Here is a 24,482-nt window from a genome sequence, read left to right as displayed (position 1 = left end):
TGTACAAAGTCATCAGAAAACTACTAGAGAAATGTAACTGGATTAGAAACTACTTCCCATAAAATGTTATAATTCCTGCATCTTCTGTAAGAAATTGTCCATCATGTAATCTAGCGTACCGAGATTCATGCCGAGAAAGCATGGTAGTTCCATAAATCTGTCATTTTATTAAAAGTATGGTCATTTAATATGTATATCATCACTTTGTCATCATACACGTGTTTGTGTGTAATCGTTTTGAAATCATGAAATTCTAGAAATGTTAACACTGTGTGCACCTTATGGGAGTTAAAAGTGGGGGAGCGAAGATCAAGACGGGGATGAGGGATGCATTTCTTTGTTGTTGTTCCTTGTTTTCAGGAACTGATTGGATCTTGGTTAATTTATTAATTTTCTTTTGTGCTTTCGTTGTTTCATCAATTTATTTGACTTTTGCTTAATCCATTTAAAATGAGCTACCCTGTGCTTTCTCTTACAAGTGTCTTCTATAGTTGGAGATAACGGACCTGACAAGAATTTTTTTTTTCATTATGAGTGATCATGTCCTTGATTTGTTTTTGTTGGTGTCCTTTTCAATAAACTTTTATTGGAGTTAATTGATATCAAAATTTTGTTATGGGCTTACAATACGTTTCTTTAGTAGCCATTCATTTTGTATTAAGTGATCTCTTCCACAACCTATGCAATTATGACAGGCATCAAGTACTCATGTATGTTTCATCATACACTCTCATTTCCAATCTATGAGATTAAGGTATTTTCTCAATGTCACCCTTTTAAGTTTGTATTCTAATAATTGTTGTTATTTAACAGGGATGTGCAGGACATCAAGTTTTATCTGCTTTCATTGAGATTGTGTTGACAACTGTGACAAAGGCATCCGAGTAATACTTCATAACCTACTTCCTTTTCTTTTCCGAGGTATGAAGTGTAAATAATGGTCTAGATCTTATTATGAAAGGAGAAGGATCCTGATTTTTATGTTAATTTTTTCTTCATCTAACATATAATTTTATCTTTATCGTTACAAATCTTCTCCCACAATGCTCCATAATTTCTTTTGAATTAGTTGTTCTGCCGTGAGGCATAATTTTCTTTAAGTAGTTTAAAAAGTCAAACTGTGGCATAATTTTCTTTGAGAAGTGCTTTGTACAATTTTTTTTCTCTATTTTCTTCATCCCTCCCGACCCTCAAAAGATGAAAGGAAACCTGATTACTCTTTTCTTATTCGAAAGTGCTCAGTCTACATGTTGTTCTTTGTGAATATTTTGATCACATAGATCAACCAATTTCATTGATTTTTGATTAGGATGTTTTATAATATATATTTCATTACTGTTTTGGTTGTCCATCCTGAAAAGATTTGTTTTTGTGCTTCCATGTTGGTTTGTTGTCGTTTATGAAACCTAATGTTTAGGAATATTTTTATTTTCTTTGTTGTGCTGGTGTGGATCTATAGTTGGCGTGGTTGGTTTTATCAGTTATATTCTGTCATCTTTCTATTGCTCACCAGTACAATCTACGATGCACTTATCTGTGTTAATCTCTTACAGATTTGGTGCCTCATTTGGCACGATCATATACCAAACCTGCCTCATCCTTTTGATGTTTGATTGGATTATCTTAGAAATAATTGCTTGTTTTTCCATTTATTAGGTGATCGTTGTTTTTCCTTTAAAGTCATTTTTTAAGGATCTTTTCTGGAAGTGCTTAATTGGTTGAATGTGCTTTTGGTTTGTAAAGGTGTAATACTTTACAATCTTTCATTCCTGTATATTTATGGCTACAACAACTCTCTTAAATGGTAACTGATTCTTCTGTACCCTAATGGTCACGATCATGATGGAAAAGACCTTGAAGAACTCATGTTTTATGCGGCAAAAGATCACATCCAGGTTAGTCATCTTAAAGCTGCACCTTATTTGATGATGGTGTTGGAAAGATCAGCTTTTAAGTTCTAATGATGGTCTTATAACACGGTGTATCCATGATTTCAGCAATGTTGTTACAAGCATGGAAAATTTCCCCGTTAATTTACATTTAAAACAAGCTATCTTTTCCTAGGATTAAAAATGCTATGGGATCTATGGTTGCTCTCGAGATAAAAGGTTAAGCCCAAAGATTCAATTAAGTGCTCTTTCTGCTTGGTATTAAAAATATGCTATTGATAAATAGAAAAATTAAAATGTTCTTATGATATATTGCTAGATTAGAAATAGAAACAAACATAAAATAAAGAGAACGTATATGGAATTTTCTACCCTCATATTAATTGATAACTATGAGAAATAAAAATGTTTTTAAATTTTTAGTCACTGAACATCCCATTTCATTCAAGCAATAGATTTGCTGGGCAGATGATGTCCAAGAAGCCGTGTTGATCTTGTGTAGATTTATTAGAAGTAAATCTAAATTTATACCCTTGTACTTGCTGATAAATACGGGAAGGAAAAATGGTTTTACATTGCTGAATCATTGAATCTCCCATTTCATTCAAGCATTAGATTCATTGGGTTAAAGAGGTCCCGAATGCTGCTTTGGGCTTGTGTAGATGTCTTTTTGTCACTCTTAGTATTAATCATGTTGTTAACTCACCTTTTGATAAGTTTCGAGTCATTCAATGATCTTAAGTTATGATTCTGTCAAGATATAATCTCTAATTAATTGATTTCATGTTGTCTAGACTGTGGATGGCTACAAATTTAAGGGGTTATGTACGGACCAATAGTGATGGGAAAATGTATATATTATCTTGTTGTGCAACATAGCTCTATTTTGTTGCCAAACATTTATGTTGTACTCATAGTCTTACTCTATCAACCACATTCTGAATATGAATAATTAAGCTATTGTCAGTTTCTCCAAATGTTGAAAATGCATAGAATATTTAATCCACACAGTAAGATGCAACTCCTCTCAAGAATACAATAAATCAGTCATAACATACATTCATGTTAAATATTTCTAATACGTCTTTTTGGGTACTTTGTTACCTTTAAATACTTGGAGTTTGACTGACCTTGAAATTTTTCTTATGATGCTTTTCTTAGGTAAAATGGCTGGAAGCTTTAACTTACTGTGAGACACCTATTGCATAAGCTTTTTTGTTAGCATAAATAGTAAGAACCTTAGCATTCATGATTATGTTTATTATGACTTTCATGTAACTTTTCATTTTTTTTTCCTAAGATGATGAACAAGAACACGTATGAAACATAATTCAAGACACTATTTGTGTGGCCATATTGCTCTTGCTAAATAAATGTATTACTTGTGCTCCCTAACAAGCAAAATTTCCCATCACTGGCTAGACATGTTAATACTTGTTTGGAAATATTTAGACCCTGAATCACGCATTAGCACTTACCTGATTTTTTGTTTGTTTTGTTGCTGATTCTCATCAATGTTTCCAACCTTTCTAAATTGTATTGTTGACCTTGTAACAACTAAAATAACACCTACTGTAATTGTTTCTTAGAACCGATTTTAATTTATTAGAAACCACTTGTTAGGAGAAAATATTACAATCAAAATCCTTATTTGACGATTGAATTCTGCTTAGGCTCTACTTGTTGGTCTGGGACCTTAATAGGGCCTTTTCTTTGTTAGTTCTGTCTTTCTCATGAGTTGCATGTAAGGTGTTCATTTAAGGTTTTGGGAGGTGTTTGGTTAAATTTTTTTTCAAAGATGTTTGTCAGATTTTATGTTTTTTGTTTTCTAATGATTTAATTGTTTTGTTGGGTTGAAGGTGCGCTTCGAAAAAAAACCATTTTTGTCGAATGATTTTTGGGACAATGATTAATGGGACAGGCTTTGATGATTTTTGTATTTGTGTTTGTACATTTAATTTTTAATAGCTTTCATAATTGGTTTGGACATGTTTTTGTTACCTCTAGCTTGGTGTTTAAGTTGAAGCAGATCATTTTTGCTCTTTTTTTAGTTGTTATGCATTGCACTATGATTTTTTTTGTTGCTTGTTGGGTTTTTTCACTGCTTAGAGTTAACAAATATGATTGCTTTCTTGATTGTGCTTACTGCAAATTTTGTTGTTTTTTATACTTTGATATTGCCTTATTTATCTTTGTTGTGTAATGAATGTTTTTTCTATTGGTGCTTGGTTCAAGCTTGCTCGTTTTGTTAGTTCCTGCTTCTTCTATTTTCTTTATTATTTTTTTAATTTTTCAGTTCCTCCTTGATTGTGTTTATGTTCTTATTGTATTATTTCTGGCTTATGTTTTTTTCTCCCCTTTGCGTTTGATTAGTTTTAGTCTTTCTATGTTAATTTTGTCCTGAGTGGCTCTTCAACTTGTTGTTGTTGTTGTTGTGGTTCTTAGGGGTTGAGGGATAGTTGAGTTGGGTTTTCTTTTGAGGTTGTCTTCAGCGTATATAATTTTATTTTCTGTGGTAACTAAGGAATGAAATAAAGCAAATAATTACAATTGTTCTGTACTTTGATGAGAGGTTGAAGAAAAGGGATGAAGAGAAAGAAGAGGTGAGAAAATATCAGCAGCTTAACAAGAAGCGAAAATGTCTAGAACATACTATTTATGATACAGAACTCCATGATACTGGACAAAAATTATTGGAGGTCAGTACCTTTTAGATGCTTGGACATGCATAAAGGTTTATTCATGTAGTGCTTTTATGACTCATAGAATGTTGCCCAAAATTACTAGTTGAAGTATACAAGGAGAGGCATGCTAGCAGCTGACAAAGAGGAAAATAAATATAATCAACTGGTCAGTCATTATAGATGTATGAAGTCTCTTGTTTCTTCCACTGGTTGTTGTATCTTTCCTTTATTTGTGTGCTTATTACAAAACATTATGTACATTAGGAGGACGCCTATATTTGCATAACATTCAAGTGCTAACACCTTTATCCTAAAGTAGAACAACTACATCAAACCAAGTTGCCACACTTTTGAGTAGCTTTGCAAGAATACCTGTCATTTGTACCATGCCAGCACCGTTTACCTTTACTAATCCCATTCTACTCTTTTGCTTCCATTCCTCATAGCTCTTTTTGTTACATCACTTTTTAGTCACACTACTGTAATCGGATATCAACCATGATTATCGATCTAAATGTTTTGTGCTCTAGCCTTTTCAACTGTTAAGACATCTTAATTAGAAGCTTCACCATATGATTGCACATTTTGACTTAAAAACTGTTGATTTTTCTTTTCCCATTTTTACTAGGTTCTTTTTCTGCTCGGCTTCTTGGATTAGTTCAAGTAACCCTCACTTGACTTCTTGCATCATTCCTATAACAACCATCTCGCAGGTAATTTACCTAGTCTATTCTATTATGTTAAATATTTTCTCTCTTAGAGTTGTGTTCCCAATTTGCTAGACGATATGGTATCACTAGCAATCTCTTGACCTTCTGCCATGGTCACATTATCGTTTGAATGATGTACTTCATATCAGTATGTCCTTAGAGCAACTTATTTCATGTGGTGGTTGGGGATAATAATATATCAACTCAGATAATTAGGCACCTTAATGCTTTGAAAAGAGGACAAACCACTTTTATCCCGCTTAACAGATAAGGATAAAGTATCCGTGTGTAACTTATCCACATGGTTCATATGTGGTACCTTTATTAAAAATGTTGAAGTTTTCTCCTAATTTTACCCCAGTATTTGCATAGGATAGTCCACCATGCTTGTTCTAATTGAAATAGTATTAATCCAATAGAAACATTGATTCAAGTTTTGTTGTTCTGAATTTATATACAAGTCTCCTCGTTTAACTTATTCATCCACGTGGTTCAGATGTTGTCCCTTTATTAAAGAAGTTGAAGTTTCTCCCAATTTTTTCCCTGGATTAGTGCAGGTTAGTTCTCCACCGTACTTGTTTTAATTGAAATAGTAATTATCCAGCAAAAACATTGGTTCGAGTTTTTTTGTTAATAATTTGTATGTTGGTCTACACACAAGTGAAAACTAAGTAATTACTTGTGCTATTTTGTTCGAGAAGGTTATTTCTCTGCATGTTTTGTTAATTGATTGGTGATGTTTTCATTAGTTTGGTGTGCAAATTTAGGTTGAAAGTTTCTGGTGTGAGAAGCTCTGTAGTAGTTATTGCTTTTGGAATTCAAGGATGGATAATTGTGAGAAAACGTTTTAATTTGATAATTGTGGTTGATTGGTACCAATAATAAAAGTAAGCTATAAAGTAGTTGCATATACGATTCTGGTGTCCACCCCCAACCACAATGCTACTGGGAAATTATATGATGTCAGAAGTAAAACACTTTTTCCTTAATATGATATTTGTAAGTAACTTAAATTATTTGACTGACATGTTCTTGAATACTGGTGGAGCATTGTTTATGCCCAAGGGCTTGTCTATAAATACTTTTTGAAAATTTGCATGAGCTAAATTGTTAATGATGTTGATATGACTCGTGCAATGGCCTGTATGCTTATGTAACTGCATATTCTTCTTATTCTCCTAAGTTTTTACCTAAACTGTGATTTGTCCAGATTTGGATGTGTCCAAAAATTGATGGTTTGGATTGCATTACTGTGGATGGTATGATAAAAATCTTATATTTTATGATGATCCTAGTACATGTTCATGGTGCCTTGACAAGTTACTAATGATCAGGTAATTAAGTAAGGAAGAAAGTTGTTATGATGGGGCTTTTATGGTTATCGATGCTGAAAGTTGAAGTTTATGAACATAATTATGTAGAACAGATCACATTGAGGTAAGAAATCTCATGGATGTGCAGTTTCCATCACATAGACTAAAATGAGAAAACAGAGCTAAAGACTAATTTAACAACTACTCTGAAATGACAAAAACAAAAGTTGGAAGCCATAATATCCTTTGTGAAGTTTGAGATGTTACACGGTCCATAATTGAAGGGGCATGAACTAAATGATGCTAACTCATTGGCTGAAGTCATAACACAATAACTCTAAAGTTTGGAGAGAAATACAGGATGCCCATGAGGATTCCAAGGACTTGGAGAAGGTGCTCAAAGATCTTACAAAAGAAGTTCAAGAATTCAACAAAGAGATGACAAACAAAAGCGATAAAAAAGCAGACAGAGCTTGAGCTTGATGTGAAAGACTTGTAAGAGAGAATTTCTAGACATATCCAAGCCAAGGTATCAAACACCAACAAAGAGAAAAATGCTAATTATTTTTTGGGGATAAAGAAGCTAAATGCTTTTATTTAAAGTGCAGTATGCTTTCAAGATGATGCTATGAAACACTTGATATTCTACAGCAAGAAATATAGGATTCTTTGAAGTACCTTGACAATATTATTCCCTTGTACGAATAACAAGTTACAAAGGAAAATGGTATCACAAAGATGTAAGCCTGAGAATTTTAAAATTTGTTCATGCTTTTGTTTGCTGCACCTGGACAAGGAATTGTCGGATTGCTTGGTGTTAGTATATGGGTTTTAGTCTTGACCAGTACTTAAAGTGAACTAGCTTAGGTGGAGGACATAGAAGGAAGAGGGGAATGAGATCTACAATGGGGGGGGGGGGAGGAATTGGAATAGGAAAAAGATTGATCTCACGGAATCACCAAAGATTAGATTGCATTCAGATTCTATCTAGGGTAAGCTGCAGTTCCATTAACTCTAACATATAAATAAGGCCTTGGATCAGTCATGATGTCAAGTCAGTAAAAATTGTATGCTGATAGATTTATTCATTAAAAAGTTTCAGTTTCAGTTTCCAATTCCGTTTTCGTTTCTTTTCTTTTCCAAATTTCTTGTTTTCTTTTGTATCCACCCTTGAAGTGTATTTTCTTTCTTTATCTTGATGGTCTATACTAGGAAAAGGCACTTTTATGTGGTAGATGGGCTTTTGCTATGTGCAGTAGTATCTTTCTTTCATAAACGGTTTTTTGGCAACTTGCAGTATAATGAAGCATGAAAAGCATTTAGCATCCTCTATCAAAAACAAGTTAAGGCAACCCAACTTTCCAGAAAGTTGCCCGTGACAAATGGTTGCAATATGAAATGACTTTGGTATGTGGTAGATGGGCGTTTGCTATGTACAATATCTATCTTTCATAAACAGTTTTTGGCAACTTGTAGTATAAAGAAGCATGAAAAGCATCTTAGCATCTTTTATCAAATGCAAGTTAAGGCAACCCAATTTTCAAGCAAAGCTGCCCGTGACAAATGGCTACAATATGAAATTGACTTTGGCCTGATCCATTTAAAATGGGCTATCTTGTGCTTTCTGTAGTTGGTGCTAAAGGATCTGACAAGATTTTTTTTTTTCATTGCGAGTGATCGTGTCCTTGATTTTTTTTTTTGTTAGTGTCCTTTTCATTAAACTTTTATTGGAGTTAATTGATATAAGACTTATGTTATGAGCTTGTAGTATGTTTCTTTAGTAGCCATTTGTTTTTTATTTAGTGATCTCTTCCAAAACCTACGTAGTTAATGATATACATCAACTACTCTATGTACATTTCATCATGCACTATCTCGTTCACAATTAATGAGATTGAGGTATTTTCTCAATGTCACCCTTTTAAGTTTGTATTCTGATGATTGTTGTTATTTAACAGGTAGGTGCAAGGCATCAAGTATTATCTGCTTTCCTAGAGATTGTGTTTGATAATTCTGATAATCGCGTCTCTATAATACTTCGTAACCTGCTTTCTTTTTCTTTTTGATGTGTGGATGGATGTCACCATTTTAAGTTTGTATTCTAATGATTGTTGTTATTTAAGAGGTAGGTGCAGGGCATCAAGTTTTATCTGCTTTCGTAGAGACTGTGTTTGATAATTCCGAAAATTGCATCCTGGTAATATTTCATAACCTACTTCTATTTTCTTTTTGATGTGTAGAGGACAAATAATAGTCCAGATCTTATTACAAAAGGAGAAGGATCCTGATTTTTGTGTTTATATTTTTCCTTCTAACATATGAGCTTATAGTTATCATTACAAATCTTCTACAACAATGCTCTAGAATTTCTTTTGAATTATTTATTCTTCGATGAGACTTAATTTTATTTAAGAAGTTCAAAAAGTCAAAACTATGGCCACCATCGATTGGGATAACAATCTAGGACTCTGCCCCTATCCTTGCATCCATGCATAAAATTGGCATACATGTAATGCTTTGCGGAAGAACTAGAGGGAAAATAGAGAAGTTCTCTATATTTGCAGCCATACAATTTTTTTCTTCTTTTTTTGTCATCCCTCCCAACCGTAAAAAGATGAAAGGAACCTGATTACTCTTTTCTTTTTCAAAAGTGCTCATTCTTCGTGTAGTTCTTTGTGAAGTCTTTTATCATATAGATTAACCAAGGTGGTTAATTTTTTATTAGGATGTTGTCTTCAATTGCTACCTCTTGGAATCTTCAACTTGATCAATCTTTGCGGGTCGCTTATTTGGGTTTGCTTGTGATACTAAATATTTGCTACACTTTTTTGGGTTTGCTTGTTATTTAAATTTATATATTGTTATGTGTTCAAGTCATGAGAGAATTTTGTAAGAGGAAAAAATTGATTGGTGCTTCTTTGTTTCTATTTTATTTTAATATGACTACAAATTGCTTTATACGATGTCCCTTGGATCTATGTTACCTTTCCTTATAAGAGAAATTGTTACATATGGCGTGCATTCATTTAATGATTTTGTTTTGCCCTCTCACTTGTTAAGCATATGTTTTCACAAGTGGTTGATTAGGAGGAATTGCATCTCGCTACAATTGGTTTGAAAATGGATGAGTATTTTTTGGATGGAAAGCACATCACGTTCATCTATGTTCTTATGCACTATTTCTCATTGTCTTTTTCTTTGTTTCTGGAAGATCAATACTTGAAAGTAATAATTTTTAGGAAAACTGAAGTTATGAATTTATTAGAAAGTGGTGGGTTCTCTTGCTCCAATCTATACTATGTAGAGCAGCAAGGAAAGGTTTGATTCTTTGAATCTTTTGTTATTGCTTAATTTTCCCAAGAATTATGTATATCATTTTCCTATTGATTTTAAAATTTCTTTTGTTTCTTGTGACAGTGATAGCATCATTGACATTGATGAAAGACTTTGAGTGTCTTGATTTATTGAAAGAAATTATTGGCACTCAAGTGTATGAAGAGAGATGCCATGAAAGAAAATTTGATTCCTTTAACCTTTTATTAGTGCTTAATTTTGCTAAAAATTATGTATATTCTTTTCCTATTGATTTTTAAATTTCATGCATTTCTTGTGACACTTAATAGATAGCATCATTGACATTGTTGACAGACTCTGGGTGTCTCGAGTGTAGGATGCCGTGAAAGTTTGAAAATTATTCCGGAAACATGCAAGGAAGGGATAGTTGAGTTGAGTTTTCTTTTGTTGATGGTTTTTCAGTGTGTATAATTTTATTTTCTCTATTAAACAGGGATCAATAAAAAACAAATAATTCAAGTAGTTCAGTACTTGGATAAGAGGTTGAAGGACCGGTATGAAGAGAAAAGGGAGTTGAAAAAATATTAGCAGCTGGACAAGTAGCGAAAATCTCTAGAATATATTATTTATGGTAAGGAACTCCAATGAGCTCAACATAAATTATTGGAGCATAGAAGGACATGCATGGTGGTGACAAAAAGGAAAATAAACATGATCATACTCGTCATTATAGATGTAGTGAGTCTCTTATTTCTTCCACTGGTTGTTGTTCCTTGTCCTTTATGTGTGTGTTTATTACAAGATAATTTTGGAGTTTTAAATAACAAACTGAAAGGCAAGCTTAATTTTTACATTAAAAATAAAATATTTGACAGTTATGTTATTCTTTATCAGGTTCTTGTTTCTAGACTAGTTTTGGAAACTATTGTTTTTATAATTAGCACTGCAATCCAGGAATTAAACAATAAATTGATAATCTTGAGGGTAGAATGTCATGAAGTGTGAATGGCTAGTTGTCATACAATGATTGATGCATAAAGATTTAGGTCTAGTATTTCTCATTCTTATTCATTGTTGGAGACTTTTACTGCAGCCCCTCATGACTTGCTTGGAAATGGCAGTGTGTTTTAGCATCGACTAAAGGAAGACTTGTGCTTGTGATTTATTTTATGCTGTGTTTTTTCTTTTCCTTAAAGATTTCTCAAGACTATTTATCATTGGAATGACATATGCTTTTCTTCCTTAAAAATAATTTTACAAAATGGAAATTCTTTGCCATAGTTATATCATGTCGTGTTCAAGTAGTGTTAGATTATCTTGACATTCAATTTCAAGACTATCCAGGATCTAAATTGCATTGTTTCATTTTTCTCTCTCAAGGCAGTGTAGTGCCCTTATATATTTATTTGTCTCCTTTCAGGTGAAGGAGGCTCGAAGCAAGGTTTCTGAAAAATTAGCTAAGATGCATGATGAGGTGTTGAATGCCCATGAGGAATCCAAGGACTTGGAGAAGGTGCTTAAAGATCTTACAAAAGAAGTTCACGCATTGAAAATAGAGAAATGAGAAACAGGAAGCGATAAAAAAGTAGACAGAGCTTGAGCTTGATGTGAAAGACCTGCAAGAGTCCCTAGAGTGTATATTCTTTCCTTATCTTGATGGTTCTGTCTATGCCAAAATAGCACTTTTATATGGTTGAAGGACTTTTTCTTTGTACAGTATCTCTCTTTCATAAACAATTTTTGCAACTTGTAGTATAATGGAGCGTGAAAAGCAGCTGAGCATCCTGTATCAAAAAACAAGGTCGGGCAACCCATTTTCCAACAAAGCTACTTGTGAACAAAGGCTACAAAAGGAAAATGATGATTTACAACGTCTTTTTTCTTTAAATTTGGCTTAGGCAAGAGTTTAGATCAGTCTATTCTAATACTTTAACATCAATGCAGATGTATGCTGGTGTTGTCAGAATCTTCCTATACGGGGTACTTTCTTATCTCATGCTTATCAGTTAATTAGGAAAGGACTAAGCCCTCTTCAGATAATTCCATGATCAAAACACAATGTTAGGGTTTTTCTTTTTTCTTTTTTCTTTTTATTTTTTGAATTGTTTTGGTAGTTTTAGTAAATTGGACTTAACAGGAGCTATATCTAAAGAAATGATTAACCTCTCTAGCATATTATTTGTTCAATTTCTTCATTTTGTTTCCATTCCTTGGATTGCAGGTAACTTGTGTTTCTCGCCTTTTCTTTTCTTTATAGGTATGCAAATTTTGAGAGGTTACTCTTTAGTATATTTAGGTGTGAAAAGGATAATGTCAAAACACTTATTGAATACTATAGGGGTGTAGCTTAGAATAAGGTATCTCCTCAACTAAAAGTTTCTACATGTTACTATCTAATCTATGATTTCAGCTTAAAATTCCCCACATTAAACTAATTCATATAGCTGAGATGGCAGATAATAATAAAACATGGTCTAGAGAAAATAATTATTTAAGAATTATTTGGGTATTTTATTTGCTGCTTTAGTTTGGCCTAGTGTAGGATTTGGGGGACCTATATAGACACCTATTTTTTGAAGTCTTAATGCTAGATGCTTGTCGAGTGAAATTTGATTTTTTGCAATTTTGCATGTTTCCTTACTCTTGTGGATATCAATACTTCTACTTTCTTGTAGATTCAAGGAATCTACCTGTGGATTTCTTGGTTTTTTCTTTCCTTAATTTGTTGTTGGGTGATTTTTTGCAATTTGACATATTTCCTTGGTCCTGGGGATATCAACACTTCTACTTTCCTTGTTGATTTAAGGAAGCTTCTTGTAGATTTCTAGGTTTCTTCTTTTCTTCACTCGTTGTTGGTGATTTTTCTTTTTTGTTTTCCTTCAATCCTTTGGTAAGCTTGCGTTGCAGTCTTTTGTTTTGATTTGCGTGATTTTAATCAACATTTCAATTTTATTTATTTTTTAATCTTTTTAGAATGTTGGCATAGTTGTTTTTATCAATAGTGTTACACAGCGTACGCATGTTTGCCCTTCATGCCCATGTTTCGTGTTAACACATGCTCCTGCTCGTTATATTTTCCTAGATTTTTTTCGTGCTTTCCTAGGCTGCCAATAAGGCTGTTACATGTTTTGCTGGCAATGATAGTTTGTTTTTAAAATGTTGATGTCTCTTTATACTGTGACTGTGCGATGCTCGTATTAACATTTCTTTAATGGGTGCTGGTAAGGATTATGAGCATTATTTTTATCAATGATGGTGTACATCATTCACATATTCGCCCTTAATGCCCAAGTTTTGTGTTAACACATGCTATCGCCCATAATTTTTTCCCAGATCTTTTTCATGCTTTCCTAGGCTGCCAATAAGGCTGTTATGTGTTTTGCTGGCAATGATAATTTGTTTTTAAACTTTTGATGTCTCTTAATACTATGATTGTGCAATGCTCATATTAACATTTCTTTAATGGCTGCTGGTAAGGATTATGAGCATTATTTTTATCAATAGTGATGCACATCATTCACATATTTGCCCTTTATACCCCCAAGTTTTGTGTTAACACATGCTGCCACCCATAATTTTTTTCCAGATATTTTTTGTGCTTTCCTAGGCTGCCAATAAGGTTGTTACGTGTTTTGCTGGCAATGATAGTTTGTTTTTAAATTTTGATGTCTCTTCATGTTGTAATTGTGTGATACCCTTATTAGTGTTTCTGTAATGAATGCTGGTAAGGATTATGAGCATTATTCGATCAGGATAAAATTGTTGCTATGACAACTTGACTACACCTACTGGAGAAATTAGTTGAGAATATGATTGATTTGGTGATTGCCTTTATTTTTAACAAAACTGGTTTCCATTATGTTCATGTAATGACTGTTTTTCTACTTAATTATGCATGGTGGATTGAATGGGTTCTCATAGAGATACTTTATCAAATGAATTAATTTCTATAGGAAATGCCTTTGTGATGGATGATTTCTGCACAATTGTGTTGTTTCATTTACATTGTCATTTAGTCATTTTCTACATGCAACCATTGATTTATTTGATTTTTATCTTGAGAGAATATATGACCTGAGTGCATTTGACTAGTTAAGACTAAATGATGAGTTTGGGATCGGTTGGTGAGTACACCTACCATTCGTACTGTTCCAGCACTGTTTACCTTTAGTAACCTCATTCAGCTCTTTTGCTTCTATTCCTCATAGCTCATTTTGTCACATCACTTTTAGTCACTAATGTACTCGGATAGCAATCATGATTATTGATCTGAATATTCTGTGATTTGTCCTTTTTAATTGTTAAGACATTTTAATAGAAAGCTTCTCCATATGGTTGCACATTTTGACCTAAATAATGTTGATTTTTCTTTTTCCATTTTTACTAGGTTTTTGTCTACTTGGCTTCTCGAATTAGTTCAAGTAATCCTCGCTTGACTTCTTGCATCATTCCTATAACAACTCATGACATCACACGGGTAATTTATCTAATCTATTCTATTATGTTAAATATTCTCTCATAGAGTTGTGTTCTCAATCTGCTAGATGATATGGCATAATCACTAGCAGTCTCTTAACCTTCTGCCATAGTTACTTTATTGTTTGAATGATGTACTCAGATAATTAGGCACCTTAATGCTTTAAAATGGGGACAAGCCACTTTTATTCCATTGAACAGGTAAGGATAAAGTATCCGAGTGTAACTTATCCATATGGTTCTGATGTGGTACCTTTATTAAAAAAGTTGAAGTTTTCTCCAAATTTTACCCTAGTATTTGCATAAGATAGTCCTCCACCATGCTTGTTCTAATTGAAATAGTATTGATCTAGTAGTAACATTGATTCGAGTTTTGTTGTTCTTAATTTATATGCAAGTCTCCTCGTGTAAATTATCCATCCACATTGTTCTAATGTGGTCCTTTTATTAAAAAAAGTTGAAGTTTTCTCCCAATTTATCCCTAGGATTAGCACAGATTATTCCCTATCGTGCTTGGTCTAACCAAAATAGTATTGATCCAACAAAAATAGTGGTTCAAGTTTTGTTGTTAATAATTTGTATGTTGGTCTACACATAAGTGAAAATTGAGTAATTACTTGTGCTTGTTCCAAAAAGTTATTTCTCTACGTGTTTTATTAATTGATTGTTGATGTTTTCATTAGCTTGGTGTCCAAATTTGGGTTTAAATTTTTTGGTGTGAGAAGCTTTATAGTGACTGCTTTTGAAATCCAAGGAAGGATAGATGTGAGAAAAAGTTTTAATTTGATAATTGTGTTTGATTGGTACAAACAATAAAAGTACGTTGTAAAGTACTTGCATATACATTTCTGGTGTGCACCCCCAACCACAATGCTACTAGGAAATTTATATGATTTGCAAAGTAAAACACTTTTTCCTTGATGTGATATTTTTAAGTAACTTAAATTATTTGGCTGACATGTTCTTGAATACTAGTGGAACATTGTTTATGCCCTAGGCTTGTCTATAAATGTGTGTACTTTTTGAAAATTTGCATGAGCTAAATTGTTAATGAAGTTGATATGACTCCTGCAATGGTCTGCATGCTTATATCGTTGCATATTCTTTTTATTCTCCTAAGTTTTCACCTAAACTATGATCTGCTCATATTTGGATGTGTCCACAAACTGATGGTTTGGACTCCATAACTGTGGATGGTTAGGATAAAAATCTTATATGTTATTTTACATGATGATCCTTATACATGTTTATGATGCCTTAACAAGTTACTAATGATCAGGTGATTAAGTAAGGAAGAAAGTCGATATGACGAGGGTTTTTTATGACTATCGATGCTCAAAGTTGAAGTTTATGAATATAATTATGTAGAACAGATCACATTGAGGTAATAAATCTCATGAATTTGCAATTTCCATCACATAGACAAATGAAAAAACAGAGTTAGAGACTAATTTCACAACAAATATGAAATGACAAAAACAAAAGTCGGAAGCCGTAATATCCTTTGCAAAGTTTGAAATGTTATATGGTGAAGCTGAATTGAAGGGGCAAGAACTAAATGATGGTAACTCATTGGTTGAAGTCATAACACAAGAACTCTAAAGTGAGCTTTGAGTTGTTTCTAGAAACTTGATTTTAATATTTTACTATAAAAGATTTTTTTGACTGGTCGTTCTTCCAGGCATTTCTGATAAGATGGATAAATTTATTGGCTGAAGTCACAACACAAGAACTTTGAATTGTGAATTTGCTTTATTGTTTCTTTATGTGATTAAATGACTAGTCTGAGCTTCATTTTTTTGTTCTTGGCTTTTAATGATTGTTAAACTATTATGTCTTGTAATTAATGTTTTAAATATATTTATCCTGCTTGATTTGCCGGCCGATATCTTTGTTGAAATCCTAGAAGATGATGTTTTGGTCTTGCCCTCATATATACTTGGTACTTACTGAGATAGGTCATGCTTCCACTTAAGCATTCATCTTTTCAGAAGTGACATGCTCTCTTTTATTGGAACATGTAGGTGTTGAATATTAAACTCAATCCAGAAGGTCAAGGAAGGCAACCAGCCGCCAGCCGCCGACCAGCCGCCAGCCGCCTTCACACTTGAAGGTTGAATTTTCTTGTTTTGAATTCGTGTATAAATAGAGTGCTCAGCTTATGTTACATTGTGGACAGAATTGAGAGAAACACTAGAAAGAGAAAGAGAGAGAGAGAGGGCGTGTATTGTGTTAAGCTTTTGTTGATTATTTGTAAGCTTGTGTTTTTGTAATAAAACTTTGTGTTTTATCCCCTCTGAGTATTTCAAAGCCACCACCAGTGGTTTCTCCCACCAATAATTGGTATCAGAGCTCCGTTCTTCAGAAAACAGAAGTGTTTTGGGGTATATCTAAATTTTCAAAGTTGTCAAAAACAAGTTTTGATCATTCCACAGTGTAGAGCTCATCCATACGAACTCACTACCGTAAAAATCAGCCTCATCGGAGACCGAGGTAGCCCACACGCGCCGCCTGAAGATTCTGCCCTGTTGACCACGCGCAGTCCACGTGCGCCAGAGGTTGAAGACGAGTGACGTCCACGCGCGCCATATTCAAGCCGAGCCGAGCCGTCCCTGCGCCGAGCCGAGCCATTTTCCAGCCGCCAGCGCGCCGAGAGAATATTCCCAGAATATTCCCCAAAATATTCCCCAGAATATTCCCTGAATATTCTCGGTTCAAACCTAGCGAACCGCCCGCCGTACAGAATTGGTTTTTTTTACCCGATTTCTACAAAGTCAGACTGGTTCCCTACTATTTGGACCATACCAGATCGATCTACAGTGTCCGTTTGGCCAAATTCGGCTCCCAGAAAGGTGATATAGTCATTCAAAGAGCAAAATGACTATAAAAGGTACACATACACTCATCCCGAAGCTGACCAAAGACAACTATGATAGTTGGTGCATCAGATTGAAGGCATTTCTTGGTTCACAAGAGTGTTTGGATATTGTACAACATGGTTATGATGAACCAGAGTCCAAAGAAGCAGAACATGCTTTACAAGAGGCACATAAGCAAGCCCTGAAAGTCAACAGAAAAAAGGACAACAAAGCAAAGACCATCATCTACCAAGGTCTTGATGAAGATACATTCGAGATCATAGCTTCCGCTGAAACATCAAAAGACATATGGGAGGCTCTCCAACAGAAATACAAAGGTGCTGACAGAATCAAGAAGATTCGTCTTCAATCTTTGCGAGGAGAATTTTAGTTATTGCAAATGAAGTCCTCAGAATCTATTTCTGATTATCACACAAGGATTATGGTGATAGTCAACAGAAAGAAGGACAACAAAGCAAAGACCATCATCTACCAAGGTCTTGATGAAGATACATTCGAGATCATAGCTTCCGCTGAAACATCAAAAGACATATGGGAGGCTCTCCAACAGAAATACAAAGGTGCTAACAGAATCAAGAAGATTCATCTTCAATCTTTGCGAGGAGAATTTTAGTTATTGCAAATGAAGTCCTCAGAATCTATTTCTGATTATCACACAAGGATTATGGTGATAGTCAACCAGATGAGGAGAAATGGAGAAGCCATCGTCGATTCTCGAATTACTGAGAAAATTTTGAGATCCCTAGATCCAAAATTTGATTTTGTTGTTGTTGCTATTGAAGAGTCCAAAGAAGTGGACAAGTTGATAGTAGATGAGCTTATGAGTTCTTTGCAAGCTCATGAGCAAAAGATCGTAAAGCGAAATGGAGATAAGGCAATTGAGCATGCCTTACAAACAAAGCTGTCTCTCAAGGACAGACATGAGCATGGGGAGACTTCAACAAGTGGATATCCCACTCAAGCAAGAAGTCAACAATCTAGAGGAGGATTTCAGAGATTCCAAGGAAGAGGTTCTTAGAATACAAGATTTAGAGGAAGAGGTGGTAGAAACACCACCAGAGGAGGTCGAGGACAACAAGCATTCACTCCTAGAGGAAGAGGAGGCGGTTACAATAAGCGTGACAAGAGAAATATCCAATGTTATAGTTGCAATCAATTTGGGCACTATAGCACTGAATGCCGGAGGAAAGCTCCGTTAGAGACACGAGAGCAAGCCAACTTTGCAGAGAAGGATGACACAAGAGCAGCTGCATTGCTTGTCCAACAAGGACTTGATAAGAAACATGAAGATATATGGTATCTAGATACTGGAGCCAGCAATCACATGTGCGGCTACCGAGAGTTATTTGGTGATCTAGATGAGACCAAGCAAGATCTAGTTACTTTTGGAGATACCTCAAAGGTTCCATTCAAAGGTAAAGGGAGCATCCCAATCAAGTTGAAGAACGGCGATTCCAGCTACATCGCCGATGTGTATTATGTCCCGGCCATAAAGCAGAACCTGATCAGCTTAGGTCAACTTTTGGAGAGAGGATATACTTTTTACTCGAAGAATTTTCATCTGACAATTAGAGACAACAATTGGAGATTAATTGCCTATGTGAAAATGTCCAAGAATAGGATGTTTCCTTTGAACATCCAGTATGATGCAACAAGGTGTTTGAGTGCCGTCAGCAACAGTGAAGAATGGCTTTGGCACCTGAGGCTTGGACATCTGAATTTCACGAGTCTGAAGATGCTAGCAAGCAAAAAGATGGTCAAAGGTTTGCCTCACATTGATCATCCAGATGAAGTCTGTGAGAGTTGTGTCCTTAGCAAACATCACAGATCCAGTTTTGCCAAATAAGTCAACTGGAAAGCAAAGAGGCCACTGGAGTTAGTGCACACAGATGTGTGTGGCCCAATAACGCCTATGTCGACTGGACAAAATAGGTACTTCCTCACTTTTATTGATGATTTTAGTAGAAAGACGTGGATATACTTTCTGAAGAGGAAGTAAGAAGTATTCAATTGTTTTAAAGATTTTAAAGCAATTGTGGAGAAGCAAAGTGGCTACATGATCAGAACCGTGAGATCTGATCAAGGTGAAGAATATACAACAAATGACTTTGAAGCCTTTTGTACACAACAAGGCATCAGACATCAGACAACACCAGCTTATACACCACAGCTGAATGGTGTAGCTGAGAGGAAGAATCGCACGATTCTTGACATGGCAAGAAGTCTGCTCAAAGCAAAGAAGTTGCCCAAGCAATACTGGGCTGAAGCTGTATCATGTGCAGTGTATCTACTGCATCGCTGCCCAACCAGAAGTTTGCAAGGTGTCATTCCAGAAGAAGCATGGAGTGGTCACAAACCAAGTGTAACTCATCTACGAGTCTTTGGTTGTGTGGCATATGCAAAGATCCCATATGCAAGAAGGACAAAGCTCGATGATAAAAGCGAGAAATGCATCTTTGTCGGATATGGTGAAAGAAGGATGGGATACAAGCTGTATAATCCGATCAAAGAAAGCAATTATGAGTAGAGATGTTATCTTTGAAGAAGATAAATCTTGGGAATGGAATGATGACCAAAAAGCAGTCAAATGGATCAACACTGATTTGATCATTGAAGGTGAAGAAGTACCAACAATACTTGTAGAAGAACCGATTGTACCAACAGCTGAACCACAAAGTCCGGTACACAGATTCCCTGTATTCAATAGGAGGAACACACCAGAAGCATCATCATCAACACCACCATCAGCATCCTTATCAGAAGGACCAAGAAGGATGAGAAATCTTGAAGAGCTTTACGATGCCACTCAAGTCATGGAAGATACAACTTTGTTTTGTTTCCATGCAGATAGTGACCCATTAAGCTTCAATGAAGCTGTCACTGAAGAGAAATGGATAACAGCAATGGATGAAGAAATACATGCCATTGAGAAGAAAGATACCTGGAAGCTGACTTATCCACCAGAAAAGAAGAAAGCAATAGGTGTCAAATGGGTCTACAAGACAAAAGCCAAATTAGTGGATAAAGGCTACAAACAGAGAGAAGGCATTGAAGGGAGAAGTATTCATGCTTGGCATGACATCCCTCGATTGAGTTTAAAGGGGAGATTTGTTGAATATTAAACTCAATCCAGAAGGTCAAGGAAGGCAACCAGCCACCAGCCACTAGTCGCCAACCAGCCACCAGCCGCCACAGCCGCCAGCCGCCTTCACACTTGAAGGTTGAATTTTCTTGTTTTGAATTCGTGTATAAATAGAGTGCTCAACTTATGTTATATTGTGGACAGAATTGAGAGAAACACTATAAAGAGAAAGAGAGAGAGAGAGAGAGGGTGTGTATTGTGTTAAGTTTTTGTTGATTATTTGTAAGCATGTGTTTTTGTAATAAAACTTTGTGTTTTATCCCCTCTGAGTGTTTCAAAGCCACCACCAGTGGTTTCTCCCACCAACAGTAGGTATAAGTGGAGTGTGAAGGAGTTGCATAAAATGCTTCATGGGTGCAATAATCAATAGTTCAGCCATGTAAACAAAAAGGCACTAGATCAACATGTAAGTCTCACTGAGAAACGAGAGGAACTCTAGAGAAGGCAAGCTGAACTTGAGGCAAGTGACGAGGTACTATAGTACTCGATTTTAATGGTTAAATGTCTTCTGTTGTACTTATTGTTTTTAACGTGACATTATGATTTATGTATCTTTACTTCAACGACAAACATAAGCTATAAAAAAACAGTCTGAGCTCGAGCTTGATGTGAAAGACCTGCTAGAGTGAATTTCTGGACATATCCAAGCCAAGGTATCAAACTCTAGCAAAACGAAAAAAGTTAATTATTTTTTTGGGATAAAGAATGCTGAATGCTTTTATTTAACATGTGCTTTGCTTTCAGGATGATGCGTGTGTATGCTAAAATGTAAAGTATCTCATCAATTTAAATTTTCTACATATTACTACCTAAGCTATAATTTCAGCTGAAAGCGCCTAATATTAGGTTTTTGTCCTCTACTGTCAATAAACTAATGCATATAGCTAACATGGTAGATAATAATAAAACACAGTCTAGTAGATGGAGAATTTGTAAATAAGTAATTAAGACATCATTATTTAAGAATTATTTGGGTATTTTGTTACTTAAATTAATTTGTTAGGGATTTTATACGTGCTTTGATTTGACCTGGTGTAGGATTTGAGGAACCTGTATAGGCACACATATTTTTTAGTCTTAATGCTAGATGCTTGTCGAGTGAAATTTGATTTTTTGAAATTTTACTTGTTTCCTTACTCGTGGATATCAACATTCTACTTTCATTAGAGATTCAAGGATGCTTCTTGTGGATTTCTAGGGTTTTTTATTTCCTTTATTTGTTGTTGGGTGATGTTTTTGCAATTTTGCGTGTTTCCTTGCTCTGAATGTTTTGTGCTTTGGCCTTTTCAATTATTAAGACATCTTCATAGAAAACTTCTCTATATGGTTGCATATTTTAACCAAAACATAATTGATTTTTCTTTTCCTATTTTTAATAGGTTCTTTGTCTGCTCAACTTCTTGGATTAGTTCAGGTATTCCTCACTTGGCTTCTTGCATCATTCTTATAATAACCCATGACATTATGCAGGTAATTTACCTCGTTTATTGATGCGAACCTCGTGATCACGTGGTCACGCAACCCACAATCAAGATTGAGATCTGATCCCAGAAAGCCGAAATAGGTCTGATAGGAGTGTGACATAATGGAAACTTGCCCTAAGGCACCAACACTATTGGAATGAGTAGAATGACGCCACGAAGCCAGTTAATCTTCGATAAGTCAAATTCAGTTCGTTCAAGAACTGAAGAATGTAAGAATCACTCTCCCACGTTAAAACTGAAAAATTCAGAATAATAATCATCAAAGCTGTCGAAATTTTGGCCTACATGAGTTTAAATAGTTCTTAAAAAGTGAACCCTAATGGACCCCTTATGTGGACTTATATGAGGTCCACTCAAAACTGGCCCAAAACCCTAAACTGAAAAGCCCATAACCTGATCCAAACAAGCCTAGGATCCTAGCTCAAAACAAAGTTTTAATTAAGCCCAAACATTAAAGAAAATAATAAAAAAAAACTAATATGTCATTAAATACCATCAGCCCTTCTTTCCTTGTGTAGCTAGGATGAATAAGGAATCCTTATAAGAAAAGGATTCTGAAACATTAATGAATCACCGCCACACTTGTAGATTATATTGCAGCTCATTAAAGATCCTTGTGGAACTAGGAAATTCCCAAAACCAGCTGCCACATCCTTGTAGGAAAAGAATCCTAACCAAATAGGAAGTCCACAAGTCAAATGGAAGTAAATAACAAAATCCATACAACCTCCGTTGACCAGTATTGCGGTTCCTTCCCAAACTCAGATTGACTTGAATTTTTAACCCAAGAGAGTAGAACATGTCTGGAGAGTCCACATAAAATATTAACCCGATCCAACGGTCGGATTGAGGATTATGATTGTTGCCGTGAACCTGGACTGCTGCGCTTTTTACACCAAAATCCGAATCTGACCTTACTTGGGTCGTATCACAGGGCTGAACCGTATCATCTATTCTATTATGTTAAATATTTTCTCTCTTAGAATTGTGCTCCTAATTTGCTAAATGGTCTGGCATAATCACTACCAGTCTCTTGACCTTCTGCCATGGTCACTTTATCGTTTGAATGATGTATTTCATATCAATATGTATTTCGAGCAACTTATTTCATGTGGTGGTTGGGTATAATAACATATCAACTCAGATAATTAGGCACCTTAATGCTTTGAAATGAGGACAAGCCACTTTTATCCCACTTGACAAGTAAGGATAAATGTGTAACTTATCCATATGATTATGATATGGTACCTTTAATAAAGAAGTTGAAGTTTTCTTCTAATTTTCCCTAGGATTTGTGCAAGTGAGTTCTCCATCGTGCTTGTTCTAACTGAAATAGTATTGATCCATCAAAAACTTTGATTCGAGTTTTGTTGTTAATAATTTATATATTGGTCTCCACACAACTGAAAACTCATTAATTACTTGTGCTATTTGGTTCTAGAAGGTTATAACTCTACATGTTTTGACAATTGATTGTTGATGTTTTCTGCAAATTTAGGTTGAAAGTTTTTGGTGTGATCCTTTTTAGTGATTGCTTTTGGAATCCATGGATGGATAGTTGTGAGAAAAAAGTTTTAATTTGATAATTGTGGTCGATTAGTCCTAACTATAAAAGTAAGCAAGGATATAAAGTACCTACATATACGCTTTTTCATTGATGTGATATTTGTAAGTAACTTAATTATTTGACTGGCATGTTCTTTGATACTGGTGGAGCTTTGTTTATGCTTTAAAGCTTGTCTATAAATGTGTGTACTTTTTAAAAATTTACATAAGCTAAATTGTTAGTGATGTTGATGTGACTCCTACAATGGCCTGCATGCTTATATCATTGATTATTCTTCTTATTCTCCTAAGTATTTTCCTAAATTATGATCTGTTGAGATTTGGATGTGTCCACAAACTGCATAACTGTGGACGGTCACGATAAAAATCCTATATGTTATTTTACATGATGATCCTTATACATGTTTATGATGCATGAACTATCAATAGAATCCATAATTAGCTTACCATATAGGCCTTATATACTCTCATAGGAAAGAAGATTTAGCTTACCATGAATAACTTCCTAAGATCACTCTTGTTTTTTGGTTTCCTTCTATAACCGGTAGCCAGCCTGGTTTCCCTGTATAGTTTCCTTATATAAACCAGTAATTGGCCTAATATGTAATGGTGACCTGCTGAAATGTAATTCATTCTAAATTCTAACTATTTTATCATTGGATCAGAGCCCTCTCAGTCATAGTTTTCTAAGAACTCCCAACCATGGTTTTCTCTCTCAATCGTAGTCTTAGTCCTTATGGAGAAATCATATAATGTTTGTGTCAAATTCAATGGCAAAAATTATACTGCTTAGGAGTTTCCATTGGAGACTTTTCTCAATGGTAAAGAGCTATATTTTCTTTCCTTATCTTGATGGTTATGTCTCTGCCAAAAAAGCAATTTTATTTGGTAGGACTTTTGCTTTGTGCAGTGTCTTTCTTTCATAAACAGTTTTGGCAACTTGCAGTATAATGTAGCGTGAAAAGCAGCTGAGCATCCTTTATCAAAAAACAAGGTCGAACAACCCCTTTTCCAGCAAAGCTACTCGTGATAAAAGGCTGCAAAA

General features: G+C 34.8%; 1 protein-coding gene across 7 annotated transcripts; it reads left to right on the top strand.

Moving 5' to 3' along the window:
- The first annotated feature begins 173 nt into the window (after positions 1–173).
- Positions 174–16,659, top strand: LOC118032813 (structural maintenance of chromosomes protein 3-like). Of its 7 annotated transcripts, none has more exons than XM_073406860.1 (16): positions 174–884; positions 1,657–1,895; positions 4,462–4,588; positions 4,677–4,739; positions 5,202–5,286; positions 5,780–5,840; positions 6,957–7,125; positions 7,894–8,793; positions 9,322–9,914; positions 10,384–10,521; positions 11,311–11,523; positions 11,644–11,691; positions 11,835–11,870; positions 14,278–14,367; positions 14,509–14,567; positions 16,391–16,659. In XM_073406860.1, the coding sequence occupies exons 2-5, from the start codon at positions 1,828–1,830 to the stop codon at positions 5,229–5,231; spliced, it is 288 nt and encodes a 95-aa protein (XP_073262961.1). In that variant the 5' UTR covers positions 174–884; positions 1,657–1,827; the 3' UTR covers positions 5,232–5,286; positions 5,780–5,840; positions 6,957–7,125; positions 7,894–8,793; positions 9,322–9,914; positions 10,384–10,521; positions 11,311–11,523; positions 11,644–11,691; positions 11,835–11,870; positions 14,278–14,367; positions 14,509–14,567; positions 16,391–16,659. The 7 variants fall into 7 exon arrangements, with proteins under 7 accessions (XP_073262961.1, XP_073262956.1, XP_073262962.1 ...); XM_073406855.1 differs by having other exon boundaries at positions 4,677–4,755; XM_073406861.1 differs by lacking the exon at positions 6,957–7,125.
- The last annotated feature ends 7,823 nt before the right edge of the window (positions 16,660–24,482 follow it).

The sequence above is a fragment of the Populus alba genome, chromosome 19 (assembly GCF_005239225.2).
Source record: "Populus alba chromosome 19, ASM523922v2, whole genome shotgun sequence".
Lineage (NCBI taxonomy): Eukaryota > Viridiplantae > Streptophyta > Magnoliopsida > Malpighiales > Salicaceae > Populus > Populus alba.
This window is presented reverse-complemented; position numbering and strand designations above follow the sequence as displayed.

Excerpts from the sequence above, each read along its gene's own strand:
- LOC118032813 (XM_073406856.1), top strand. The coding sequence starts at position 1,828 with ATGGTCACGATCATGATGGAAAAGACCTTGAAGAACTCATGTTTTATG. Across the intron at positions 1,896-4,461 it reads CGGCAAAAGATCACATCCAG|GTTGAAGAAAAGGGATGAAG; the intron begins GTTAGTCATCTT and ends CTTTGATGAGAG. Across the intron at positions 4,589-4,676 it reads CTGGACAAAAATTATTGGAG|TTGAAGTATACAAGGAGAGG; the intron begins GTCAGTACCTTT and ends CAAAATTACTAG.